Source organism: Coccinella septempunctata, chromosome 5, assembly GCF_907165205.1.
Source record: "Coccinella septempunctata chromosome 5, icCocSept1.1, whole genome shotgun sequence".
Lineage (NCBI taxonomy): Eukaryota > Metazoa > Arthropoda > Insecta > Coleoptera > Coccinellidae > Coccinella > Coccinella septempunctata.
Window position 1 is genome coordinate 22,049,568 of NC_058193.1, and position 14,141 is coordinate 22,063,708.

The 14,141-nt window shown below is 35.8% G+C and overlaps 2 protein-coding genes across 4 annotated transcripts in view; both read right to left on the reverse strand.

Annotated features, from left to right (window-relative positions):
• The window catches only part of LOC123313385 (RNA-binding protein Musashi homolog Rbp6), a 1,061,117-nt gene that overhangs the window by 427,550 nt on the left and 619,426 nt on the right, over window positions 1-14,141 (reverse strand). The window lies entirely within an intron of this gene.
• LOC123313384 lies at window positions 9,669-13,153 on the reverse strand. The gene is made up of 3 exons (XM_044898250.1): window positions 12,900-13,153; window positions 11,866-12,509; window positions 9,669-11,816 (listed from the first exon to the last, which is right to left on the reverse strand). The coding sequence occupies exons 2-3, from the start codon at window positions 12,506-12,508 to the stop codon at window positions 10,048-10,050; spliced, it is 2,412 nt and encodes an 803-aa protein (XP_044754185.1). The 5' UTR covers window position 12,509; window positions 12,900-13,153; the 3' UTR covers window positions 9,669-10,047.

The following is a 14,141-nucleotide window of genomic DNA, read 5'->3' on the forward strand; positions in this document are numbered from 1 at the left end:
AGGTCAAATGACCACGAACCTCCACTACCCTACTCTCTTAGTCTCACCTATTACCTTCGTCTAATAGAAGGAGCTATAGTCCGAGACCTGTCGACAAAAATCGGCAAGACTTTTGTATGGCTCATAATTCAATATGAGTTAGTTTTGGTGGTGTACATGAGTCAGCACCCACTCTCAAGGTCAGGTAGTGGAACATCTCTTGAAACGACATCGTTAAGGCAGCAACTTCTGTGGTGTACTGACCCACCGCGTTTCACTAAAATGAGGTCTGACCACTTTCTAAAGTTTTCTGTTTTATAAACTAGTTAAGTAACTATTCTCAATCATTACAAAATACTTGTAGAGTATGTTGTAATTTTATATACCTACATCAAAGCGCGTCGCCGCTAGGTGTTCCACTACTTGACCTTGAGAGTGAGTGCTGACTGATGTAAAACCTCAACACTAAATCATATTTGATTTTGAGCCATTACAAAACTCTTGCCGATTTTCGTTGGCAGCTCTCGGACTACTATTTTACCCTACGTTTTTCCGAGAATAGATTTGAATATTAGAAACACTAATCGTTTGTATCTTCAATTGGGTGCGAGTAGTGTAGGAGTTGAAGTGATATTATTGCTACTTTATTTTTACTCCGGGCAAAGCTGTGCGGACATTATATGGATGAACCACTTTGAGTTGGGGAGCCCCAGAGGGAAATTCGGGATTTAGTCGAGAGTGTCAGATTAATATAAGGGGATACACCTTGGACCCTGTAGAGTACCTCTACCAAAAATTAGACCTGTACATAGGGGGAATTGTCTATGACAGCCTGTCAGAAAAGTAAAAAAAAAAAACGATCATTGCACATACTCGAGCGTGTCAGTTGAGGATATATGTTTTTAATCACATGTTGAAAAGTATATATTTTCTTAAACTGATAATTTAAGCGCTACGAAAATGTGTGGTAGGGCGCCAAACTTGCAAAAAAAAACCTGTCGTGGGCATTCTCGGGCGCGGTAGCTTTCTTCCTTATTTTGAAGCTAATGAATCAAGAATAATGGAGAAAATATAAACTGACAGTTTCAGCAAGCCGAAGCAATAAAAATTGACCATAAAGCTCACCAAAATCAGATTTTTTGAATTATCTCCTCTCCTGAGATTCCAATTGTTTTAGCATTCATCATAGAAGTTGTAGAGCATAATATTTTCTACAAATTGTGTCCTAAGCAATTTTTTCTACGTTTTAAAGTTTTTTAGATATATGGCGATGAATGTACATTAGACTGGGTTTCTACATTGACCTTGGCCTTTCATATGTGTGGCTGGGCTCTTTTCCCGTAACTCGAAAACGGTTAAGTGCTTCAGACAAAAGTTGTATAGAACTTTATCATTTAGAAATTTCATAATGGATACAGACACGATTAGAAGTACAGGAAGGCAGATATTTAAGAAAAATGCCTTGTTATCATCCTCAAACTGTCAGATTGAGAAAACCACCCCAGATTAGCGTCAGTTTAATGGGTCTACACGTCTGCAACACCGAGATTAACCATCTGTATGAAAATCTGACTCGCTCGAGTATGTACCAGTAATTATTTTTTTTTTGGATTTTCAAAGAACCGCTTTGACCTTGCATCACGTCCGAATTATTATTATTATTATTATTAATGAAAATAAGAGTTGAGGCAAAGCCTATAAACTCAATACAAAATAACAAACAATTCTCGAATAACCAAACTGACAGCAAACACACAGTCGTATGGCACTCAAAGTCAGTCTGTTCAAAAGTAGCTTCCTTTGGGTCTAATTAACATATCGTCTAAAAATATTCCGTACTGCCAACCCCACCACGCAAACTGTCAGATTAACATGAATTTATTATCAGAGACACGTACGGCATATACAGTATCTTAATCTGACACGCTCGAGTATGTACACCTGACGTTTTCTTTTACATCTTTGATCTCCATCAGTAAATTCCGATTCAGCATCGTCGGCTCCCCAACTATTTCGTGACTGATTGATATTTTTAATTTTTTTTTTAATAGCTCACTGTAGAATTTCATATATGTAAGGAAATAATCCTAACTAATTCTACACGCAACATAATTCCTCTTCAAATACGAATAAGTATCTACGGGAAGTCATTGACGTCGTCGGTTTATTCATACGACACGTCTTGAAACTCCAATTAAAGGATGCACCAACTAGGGTGGGCTTAATTAATCGTATAAGCCTTCAAGACGGTTGCTACAACTAATAAAACCTTTATTATCAAAGGCTCGGGCTCAAATTTTACTACTTCCATAAAGTCCTGCCGTTGAATTCGGCAGTAATTAATTTACATCTGATTAAATCCGGGTCGAGAATGGCGATCCGAAGTAGGCTACAGGCTCGGAAACAGAAACAAACATGCCGACCGTGATGTTCACGGAACCCGGGCTCGCAGATAAAAATCTGAATCTTATTACGTTAGATAATAAGGCCAAACGCGTTTGCTTCATCCGCTCTTCATCACGGTAGGACAAACAGAAAAAACGTTTTTGTGATTCAGTTTCCTGGTCCGTCTTCAATTCCAAAACTCCATTGTTATTATTTCAATTTCAGCGAGCATCGTACTGGAAATCTTCGATAATGAAACTGGGATGGGGAAGATTGCATCAGGATGGCCATAATTTCCTGCAAGCACCATTTTCTATCTTAATTACATTTTCGGGGAAGAATGAAGGAAAAAATTATATTAGTGCACCACTAATGTAGTGCGCAATCTATTTAATTTGGAAAATTTATCCACAGTCTTCGGAGTTCATAGGAATCATTTGTAGTTTCCACTACATCCAGTTGCGGAATATTTCAAATTTTAAGGCGTTTTCAATAACGTTGGGGAGCCTACGATGCTTAATCTGGATTCATTCGAGCTTCGTGGGAAACTACTGGATTCTGAAGATAAGATGGTAAAAAGTAAAAAAAAAATAATGTATGCACTTTCAGCGGTGGGGAAAGCGTCTGCAGGTTTTCAAAGATGTAAAAAAAATCGTCAGGTGTACATACTCGAGCGTGTCAGTTTAAGACACTGTATATGACCTACGTGTCTCTTATAATAAATTCATATTAATCTGACAGTTCGAGTGGTGGGGCTGGCCCTACGGAAGAGTTGAAAATAGTAAAAAGAAATATTCTTCGAGCGTGTCAGATTTTCAGAGGATATGTTGACTGGACGCAAAGGAATCTACTTTTCAAGGGACTGACAACTTGACGCAAGGTCACAGCGGTCCTTTGAAAATGCAAAAAAATCTTTACTTGTACATACTCAAGCTTGTCAGATTTTCATACAGATGGTTAATCTCGGTGTAGCAAACGTGTTGATCCTTTTATCTAACACTAATCAGAAGGGGTTTCCTTAATCTGACAGTCTGAAGATGATACCAAGGCATTTTCTTAAAATATCTCCGTTCCTGTACCTCTAATCGTTTCTAGCTGTATTCGGGTTCGACTTTCGGACAGTCCGAGAATGGTTCTAGAACTGCGCAGAGGATTTAATACTAGGGCGCAACAGTTTTGCGCAGTCCTAGAACAATTCTCGGACTGTCAGAAAGCCGAACCCGAATACAGCCTCTGTTTTTATATGAAAGTTGTAGATAATAAAATTCTATACAACTTTGGACTGAAGCAATTTTACATAATCTTAACTGTTCTCGAGCTAGAGGGTGATAAGGCGAGGAGCTTAGCCATATATGGTAAAGGCCAAGGTCAATGTAGAAACCCAGTCTTATGTACATTCGTCGCGATATATCTCAAAAACATTCAAACGTAGAAAAAATTGCTTCGGACAAAATTTGTAAAAATTGTTATGCTCTACAACTTTTATAATAAATACGAAAACAATAAATGTTATGCTCTACAAATTTTATAATGAATACGAAAACAATTTTGAATCCAGATGAGTAGATTATTACAAAAAACTGATTTTTGTGACCTTCAAGGCCAATTTTAAAGTGTGTCAGATTATATTTTTTCCGTTATTCTCGAATCATTAGCTTCAACTCAAGAAAAAATGTACACGTGGCGTTTTTTTTGCAAGTTTAGCGCCCTGCCACACATTTTTGTCAACCTTAAATTGTCAGATGAAGAAAATGTATACTTTTCAACATGTAATTAACCTCATATATCTCAATCTGACACGTTCGAGTATGTACAATGATCGTTTTTTTTTACTATTTTGACACTGCAATTCCCCCTATATACAGGTCTAATTAACTATTTTTGAAGGCTATTTGGTCCGCATACACTTTTCGTCCGCGAAATATTTTCGTCTCTCTGTTCCTTACTACGATACCATTACCAGATAGAGAGGCGATTGAATCAATTCCTCACATTAATGCCACATTGATTTTGATCATTATGTATAATTAGGTACATATTGAATTTTTTTTGGGAACTCTTGTATTACAGATCTTTACTATTTCGCAATTGTATACCTCCTCTTTTGATGAAGCTAGAGCTTTAATCTCTTCGAAACCAATCGAGTCAGCAGGAAATCTTCGAATGATCCACTTCTAAAACTTCGGGCACAAGAAAACAATGGTGTTGTTTAAACGAAGCTTAATGAGAATCGGTCGGGAGGTATGGTGGTGGCATGTTTCTTAGTGGGCGGTATAATCGCAAAACTCAGGCAGCAATTAGTAACGTGGCGATGTCATGAACTGTTGTTTACAACCCTTGAAACGCGCTTCAATCGAAAGAATTTTCCTCATTAATTGTCGACTTCTCGATGCGGGCGCAAGTTGTTTTTGATGAGCTTCATCAGCGAAATGAATTCCCGAATTCGATGAATGCAACACAAATCTTTTCCGGATTCGAATGAGTAATACCTATGAGAAATTGAGGTCAGTCACGTATAAATATGTTACACAAAGAAAAACTTTTCAATCATACCAATAAATATGTTATAAAAAGCGCTGCAAATTTCACCGAATCATCTTTCACTTTCCAAATGAAAATTAAGAAAAAATCAGACCTAAGCAGGAGTAATTTCGTGGAACATGAGAAATGGTAGATATACTAAAACAAACTCTGAAAACTACTTGAGCTAGACTCATACGGCGAAGAATATATGTAATTGAGAAGACCGTCAGATTTTAGGTGAAGTTTACACAAGACATCAGTTTCGTAACAATGTTAGGTTTATGGTTGGGGGCATTAATTGAGAGTCTACAGGGTGATTTGTCCGATTTTTATTCTATTCATAACTTTGGCATGGCTTGATCAATTTTGAAAAACTTTTCAGTGTAGAAAAATATGTTTGTGTACTTTCAATAATTTCAACACTCTTTCAAAAATACAGGGTAGGAATTGTGTTAATTTCAGATACATTTTGCAGGTCGAAAAAACATCCTGTACATTCCGTTTTCAATCATATGCTACCTGTTCCAGATTCTCTCATAATACGACATTACTGAGGCGTTTTTATTTTCATTGGCACACCTTAGGTTTTCTTAGGAAAAATTTTATTGTTTTTTCAACCTGCAAAATTAATCTGCAATTTACACAATTTCCACCCCGTATTTTTGAAAAAGGAATGGAATTATTGAAAGTACACAATCATATTGTTCTACGCTCAAAATTTCATCAAAATTGATCAAGCCATTCCAAAGTTATGAATAAAAGAAAAATCGGTCGATTCAGACAAACCACACTATAGACTCCCAATTAAGACCCTCAGCCACAAACCACACCTTGTTTCGAAACTGCCTTGACTCTGTCACTCTTGAAAGTTAGACGCTATCTAATGAATAATTAAACCTTTTTTAAATCAAAAGTATTCGTCATATTTTTTGTATAATGTGTTGTTTAGGAGTAATTTGATTTCAAAAGAAGTATCTGTGAAATTTCAAAAATTGGGTACTTTGGCTGAATACAACTCTGTTTAAAAGATTCACAGATGTGTAGTGTCACATATTCAGCTAGTTAATCTAAAAGTAATTTTGTTTTTCCAGGGGTGGCACAGCTCATTATGGAAACATAAAATGGCTATATTTTTTCATCAGGTCCAAATCGGAAAAGGTTGTATAAAAAAAGTGTTTCTTTTTACCTCAAGAATATATTGTATAATATGTTGGATGAATTCAAACAAAGAAATGTTCTTAAAATAACGTTCCATTGATTCAAATTGTTAATTTGATTGATTATAAAACATTTATGGGAATTTTTCATAAGTTAGAATTAATTCTCCAAAAATTCAAATCAAAATTGACATTTCCGACTTTAAGTTTTTCTTTCATATCGTTCAATCACCTCATACTCAGTGTTTCGTAATTCACAATTCCCACTAATCGCAGAATAAGGACAGGACGGCCTCCTATTATATATCAATCCTAACTCAGAAGCAAACAAGGGAAAGAGTTGACTTCATGAGAAATTGACTGGGAACAAAGCTGGCTAAATGAAAATTACATTTTCACCGCAATAATTCACGTTTTAGATGGCGTTAACTATACTGCAGACAGTGGCGCGCAACATTTGTGGTTGTTTCGGATGGTTCTAGCAAAAAACTGTTATTTAGAGGAAACTCTTGGGAATTTTATACTGGAAAATATACAGTGAACCTCGAATGAAATGATGATTAATTACCTCATTTCGGGTTTGTTATCCATACAATCTCTCGTTTTGTTTCTGAAATTCGATTTTGAAATTGAAACAAATTTTTGCGTATGTCCATAAATTCACTCTACTGCTTTCATATACTTCATTTGTGATTTTCAATGTTTAATTGTCATGCATTTTTCAAATCTGTTCAATTTGTTGTCTCAAGGTGATTGAAAATCCATAAGATTATTTTTTGGAAATTACTCCAAAAACCTTCGCTTCGAGATATTTTCTGCTGATATTCAGAATATTACTTCAATCCTCCAATACGCACATTCAGAAATCTGAGGACTAAGAATACTTGTTGCCTGTCAAGAGGTATAATTGATAGGAGTTTTAACTTGCTACTCAGTTTCTGAAAACAATGGTATAGTATTTTTTCTCCGTGGGTTTTATTGAATAATACTGTCTTCGTTCTAAAATGACAATTTTCTAGTGAGTCATTTTCGATCCACTTCATGAATTTTGATGCGAATTTATGAAAACAAATGAAAATTTGGTAAATATTTTGAAAAACAGTACCATCAGATCACTATCTCCAGAAGAAGGCAATCATTTCACCTGTACAGTATGTTTTTGCGACTGATTCATACAGGAATATTATGGCCGGTTTCATAGTCAAACCTGAAGTCTCTTTAATTTTGAAGCTTCCTCTAACTCTACTGAAAATGACACTAAAGGAAACATTAAGCTTAAAGTGACTTTAAATTTGATTATGAAACTGGACGTTGAAAAGTTAACTATCGATGTGGTAGTATTTTGCACGGGCTATCGCTCTATGGTATCAGGAAAATTATAGAACATAGACATAAAAAGTTATTACGGAAAAAATCATATAAAACTTTTTTTTGCAAATTTTGCTAGTTTTTTAAATAAAACAATTTCAGTAAATTTTTTTCTGATTTTAATTTTCGGTATCCCTGAAAAACGGCAAAACTCTTCATGCACAATATTCTTGGAAAAACTTTTCTCGTATTTTATGAATGCTCAATAAATTCTCAATTCGAATATTTGAATATGCAGGTGATTTTCCATTCACTTCAATCCATTTTATTCATATATCCGAATTGAAAGTTGATAGAGTATTCAGAAAATACGAGCTAAATTTTCTCAATATATTGTGCGAGAAAAACTCAGCTGTTTTCGGAGGAACTGGAAGTTCAAAAGAAGAAATTAATAGTAAAAGATTGCTTCTATACTATTTAACTTCGAAAAGCTACAAAACCATTTTAGAACAAAAGTTCTTCCGCAGTAACTTTCCATGCCTATGTTCGATACCACATTTGGATATCCCTTGAAAAATACTGCCATATAGTCCGAGAGCTGGCAACGAAAATCGGCAAGAGTTTTGTAATGGATAATAATTAAATATGATTCAGTATTGAGGTTGTACATTACTCAGCACCCATTCTCAAGGTCAGGTAGTGGAACACCTAGCGTCAACGCGCTTTGATGTAGGTATGTAAAATTACAACATACTCTATATACTCATACTCATACTCAAGATACATTTGTAATAATTGTAAATTACCGCTAAACTAGTTTATAGAACAGAAAACTTGAGAAAGTGGTCAGACCTCATTTTAGTGAAACGTGGTGGGACAGCAAAAGTTGCTGCCATAACGACAGGCCCGGATCTAGGGGGGGGGCAAGCGGGGCGCTTGCCCCGGGCGCCAGCTTAAGGGGGCGCCAAAATCAACCAGAGGTTAAAAAAATTTTATTTTTGATTTTCTCGGAAAATATTAATTTCCTAGTGCTAAAATGGAAACTGTAGAATGGAAACATGATAAACCAACACTATGCCTAAAATCTTTAAAATCAATGAGGGATCAATTAACTGCATATTATTCAGTCATCTACGAATGACCGCCACACTTGGGTGAAATAGTTTGAAAGATCTGATATGTCTACACTGCGTCGCAAGCAGTAATTTCTTTGCCTGGGGAATTACCGACTCATCCCCATCTCATCTGGAACTAAGGGCCAAAATTTCCGATTTTCTATAGACCATTACTTAAAAATTAATCCACTGAGCATAATTCTGTTTGCATATTCGTAATCTATGCCCACGATTTAGTAAAAACACCAATTTTGGTGGAAATCGGTAAGATCGATAATTTTTCAAAGATGTACCGAGTTTTTCAAATGGCACACCCTGTATATTTCTCTATATTTGGCTAGCTCGTTTTCCCCTGATTTCTAATATATAACATATGTATGGTCTCTTTCTTTTATTCTGAGTACCACAGAGGCAAGCTCAGTAATCAGTTTTCAAGTGGTAGGCGTGCTGAAAGTGAATAGCAGGTCTTTTTTCAGCACGATTTTGGAAAAGTACTACTTTCTCGTCAATGCGTGTGGAAAGTAATACTTTCGAAACGCTAGTAGGAAAAAGGCATTTCGAATTATCGCAGCCTACCACTTGAAAACTGATTACTGAGCTTGGCAGGTGGTTTTTACAATTTGAATCTGTGGTACTCAGAATAAAAGAGACAGAGCATACATATGTTAAACAAGGTGTACCAAGTTCTAGGGCCTATTACACGTTTCTGGAAAACTGGACCTATTTGAAATTGAAGTAGATAATGTCGAACAATATCATAATCCCAATTTTCAGATTTCAAATAGGTCCAGTTCTCCTGAAACGTTTAATAGGCCTTCGAACTTGGTACACCCTGTATATTCAAAATCAGGGGAAAAGGAGCTAGCCAAATATTCAGAAATATACAGGGTGTGCCATTTGACAAAATTAGGTCCGTTACTTTCACCTTCGAATAAATTTTATTCAATGTGAATAAGTATCTGTCAAATGATTTCCTATCTGAAGGATACCTTATTTCGGTGCTTTCAGATGATTTTATTTGAGGAATAACAATTCTATGAAAACACTGTATACTACTTTTCACTGATTATACATATAATACACCGCATTGTAGAAATTGTCATAATTCCATCTAGAAAGCAGATATTTCGTGAAAATCACACAAAGAATAACCATACATCAAGCATCTAAAAAATTCAACCAATAATGACGTAAGGTAAATGTCCCAAATTCGGACAGGTTAAGACAAATCTTGATTAACAAATTGTGCAGAAATTATATCCTAAACATTTCACTACGAAATCCCTCATATACACATGCACGTATGTTTTTCATACATTATTCTCAATATTGGGAAGTAATAAAAATACACACATTTAATAGAAAATATTTATTATTCCTGTCTGTTTGTGAATCTAATTCAGACAGGGTAAACCATATTCAGTAGTTAATTCGGACACACATGGGACCATAATTTGGACATGGTCCCTAATGCTGAATTTCATCACCTTATTCTGAACAAAGCAATAATTTAAGATAAATTTGAGAAAAATATATTTCAATGAGCGTAAATTGAAAAAAAAACGAATAATTCGTTGAATTCAGACACTTTGGAACTTTTTCATTTCTCCAACAGTGAAAATTCCACGTTTGTTACATAGAACCGGTTCCTCAATTTTTTCATAAATTTCATCAAAATCGTACCACAAAATATCTTTTTTTAATGGCCACTTCCAATTATTTCCACTCTGTGTCATCACGCTCACAAATGCTTTTCCTTTTTGAAGTTCCTCAATCACCCCAGGAAATTTTATATCCAGATAATCCACAACCACGTAATCTCCAACCTTGAAATTTCTATCTTTATTTGATTTAGTATTATTTGTAGTTTCTGATGAACTGGTTGCTATTTCTTCGGTTTTGCCATCGTGATATTTATTTAAGTAACTTTTATTCGTCTTCGTTTGCTTATTCTTCAACTTCTCTAGTCTTTGTCGTTTACGATTTTCTTTCTCTTCTTCCTTTTTTTCTTTAGCTTCTTGCTTCTTTTTATAATAGGCTTTCCATTGTTCCGAAGTCGCAACACTTGGAACTTTTACTATGGTCGTTTTCTTATTTTCAGTTCTTTTATTTTCGGGCCAAAATAGAATAGATTTAAACGGAGATGGTACCTGAAATGGTAAGCTACTGGTAGACGTTTTTTCAATTTGTTCTGGAGATTTTTCCATTCCTTGATCAGGATCTGCATGTTTTCTAGGTTCTGCCATTCCTGCCTGGTTCGTAATAGGCAGCTCTTCGGAGCACTCATTCACACTTTCGAAATTGGAAGAGTTAACATGCATACTGGTTCCTCTCTCTTGCTCTCTCTTGGCTTTTTCTTGACCTTCAGCATTGCTAACTGCTGCATTATATTCTGTTGGTGAAACTGATCCATTTTCGTCAATTCCTGATGTAACGGAAGTTTCGGCAATTTCCATTTCCACTTCTTCAATTTGATTACTAGCATTCAATATCTCTTCAATCCAATCTCCTTCTAAAACAAGGGTATTGTCAGGTAAGTTACCTATTTCTTGCTCTTCCTGGTGAGTATTTATAGAATTCCCATTAACGGTGTTTTTCAGTTTCTTCCACAAAATGTAGAGATTATCATCCTTAATGTTGCCTGTCCATTCTTCCTGTTTGGATAGACAAGTTTCAAATTCCACTAGTTTTTGTTTTTCTATGAAGCTTTCGATGAATTTCAGATGTTGTTCAGTAAAGCCGATAATCTCGTTGGTTTTACTAGGGTAGTTATCATTGTCAGCTAGCTCAGGTTGACTTACATCAGCAGAAACCAATTTAGAATAATTTATAGCATTCGCATTGAATGGAAACAAACCACATGTTCGGAATGCATTCTGTAATATCCTAACATTGAGAACTTCTTTAATGGTAGTCGCCAGTAGTGGTGCGAAGTTTTCTTTCCTGATTTTTTGCTTGTTGTTCTCCACTCTGAATCTTGCGACTGCATTTTTCCAGCCATTTTTCAATGGATGAAAAACACCTACGTCCATTGGCTGAAGCATATGTGTTGCATTTGGAAATAAGCTTATGAGAATTATTCCATTGTCAGAGCAGAAATTACTTAGATGCATCGTCAAATGTGATTTATGCCCATCCACATAAAATATAACTGGTAATGGTATATTGTTCCTTATGAGCCAGGGATGGAATATATTGGAGACGTATTCAAAAAAACTCTCGCCGGTCATCCAGCCTGATTCAGATTTCCCTAAGCCCCATTTATCAGGCATTAGTGCTACTATGCTCTGAGGAATGCGTTCATAGGCAAACATGACCATTGGAGGAGGCAAATCTCCAGCTGCGTTTCCTGTAAAATAATAAAATAAGTATAATAAATAGCAATTAGGGTCTTATACCTGTGATGAGTGTTGTTATGCATTCTTTCTCATCATTGGCAGTATGGTTGTAAACTGTTCTGCAGCCCTTCATTGCCAGTACTTTTTTTCCCTTTGGACAAAGGAAGAACGCACTTTCATCAGCATTATAAATTCTTCGTGGATCATAAAGAATTTCGGTCAGATTATTATCATGGAAATATTGTTCCAGTTCCTTGAACCAGTTTCTGATTTGAACTTCAGTTAATGTGGCTCTAGAATGAACGAGGTTTTGCGTCATTCTTCTTGTGATTTCCGGATGTCGGCGAAGAAAACCTTCATACCAATGCCTTCCAGGACGATTGTCTTTGAACGGATTCTCTCTTTTCTTCTTGAGTAGCAACATTCGTACACTATCCAATAATTGACTTCTGTCTACAGGAAAACCGACTCGACTTACACTAATAATCCACTTGACCAATGTGCCCTCTTCTTCTGCGGTCAAAATTGTTGGGGCTCCAGCAGAACAATTGATGGCATATTTTCCATGAAATTTTGAATGCAACGTTGTTTTAGGAATATTGAATTCTCTGCTGGCTCTCTTAACCGGCATTCCATTTCTTATAGCTTCCAAAGCCAACTTGAGCGTATCCAGTGAGTAGTTTTTATTCTTTTTTGAGGGCATTCTGAAACATTCAAGTTGGAGAAGCCTGTATTAGAGAAGGTGAACCTAATTGTGACACATCATATCCTTATTCGGACACCCATGTCCGAATTAGGTTACCATGTCTGTTTCGCAGTAAACTCTTCAAACAAAGAGATTGCTGTGTTTGAACTAGTCAATATTGTAGAATATATATACATAAGAAAATTTCAATGTAAACCTAATTCGGACCCCTCTATGTCCGAATTAGATATTGAAAATTTTTAGTGTCCCTAATTCGGACACCTCTATAAATTCTAGGTTATAACATACAAACGTTAGTTTTTCAACGGAAAATACCATACAGATACCGAAAAACTTATTGCAACATTAGAACATGCGATTATAAAATATATTATGACAAGAAACGTACCTGGAAAGTGTCTGCAAATCCTCATTCACTATAAGATAAAACACTGAAATCACTGTCACTCGCAAACCGCCTTTTCCAATGGACGCATGAAGTATAGGAAAGTTGGTACCACTGAAGATTTTGGTGGATGATTTCAGATTATGACTGTAGATGTCTTTAATGCATAGACTCTGTCGTTTCCTTGAACTGATTCGTTATTATGCTCACTTGAATTAATTCTGTCCGATATTGGGACAGTGTCAGCAATCGGGACATTTACCTTACGGACATTCGATCTATGACAATAAACTCTTATTATTAAGTTTCAATGACATTTTTATTCCATGAATAACACTATCTGAAAGTGAAAAGACTGCATTTTTACTTATCCTAAGAATAAGACTTATCTATCGAATAAATTTAGTTATTCGCACGTAAAAGTACTGGGCCTTAATGGAACAATGGGAAAAAAATAACTTTCGATGGAACAATGGGAAAAAAATTAGAGGGATTTTTTTCCCAAAGTACACACCTTAAGAAAAATCTAATTGCATATTCGTAATCTATACGACCTCAAATTAGTGAAAAAAATAACTCGGGTTGGAAGCGATGACGAAATATGCAATTAGATTTTTCCTACGAACCTTAGAAGGGGGGGGGGCGTCATCATGAATTTTTGCCCCGGTCAGAAAAAAACGTAGATCCGGGCCTGCATAACGATGCCGTTTCAAGAGATTTGTAATGGCTGAATATGCATTTACTGCTCAATTATAATATATTAATCGAGAATAAAATAGTCAGAACACATATCAGTGGAACAGAGGTAGTCAGCAGTCACCCAAATTGCGGATATTGTAATTTAACATAAATCAAAGAGCGTCGCCGCCAGTTGTTCCACTACCTGACCTTGAGAGTGGGTGCTGACTCATGTACACCCTCAACACTAACATTTAATTATGAGGCATTACGAAACTCTTGCCGATTTTCGTCGCCAGCTCTAGGACTAATACTGATTGTTCATTTTTCAATTTTGCTGAATGAATAATTCACAAAATCCAGGTACCGGCTTACGTGAAACACTATAGGTCCTTTCGTTTGCATAAAAAGTGTAGCACTTTTCTACACTCGATTTGATTTACACCAGTGTAGAGAAAGTGTAGTTTCTTTACACATAGTCAAATGGAGATGTAGATAAACTACACCTCCTCTACACTGGTGTAAATTCAATCAGCAAACGAAAACTAAAATCGAGTGTAGAAAAGT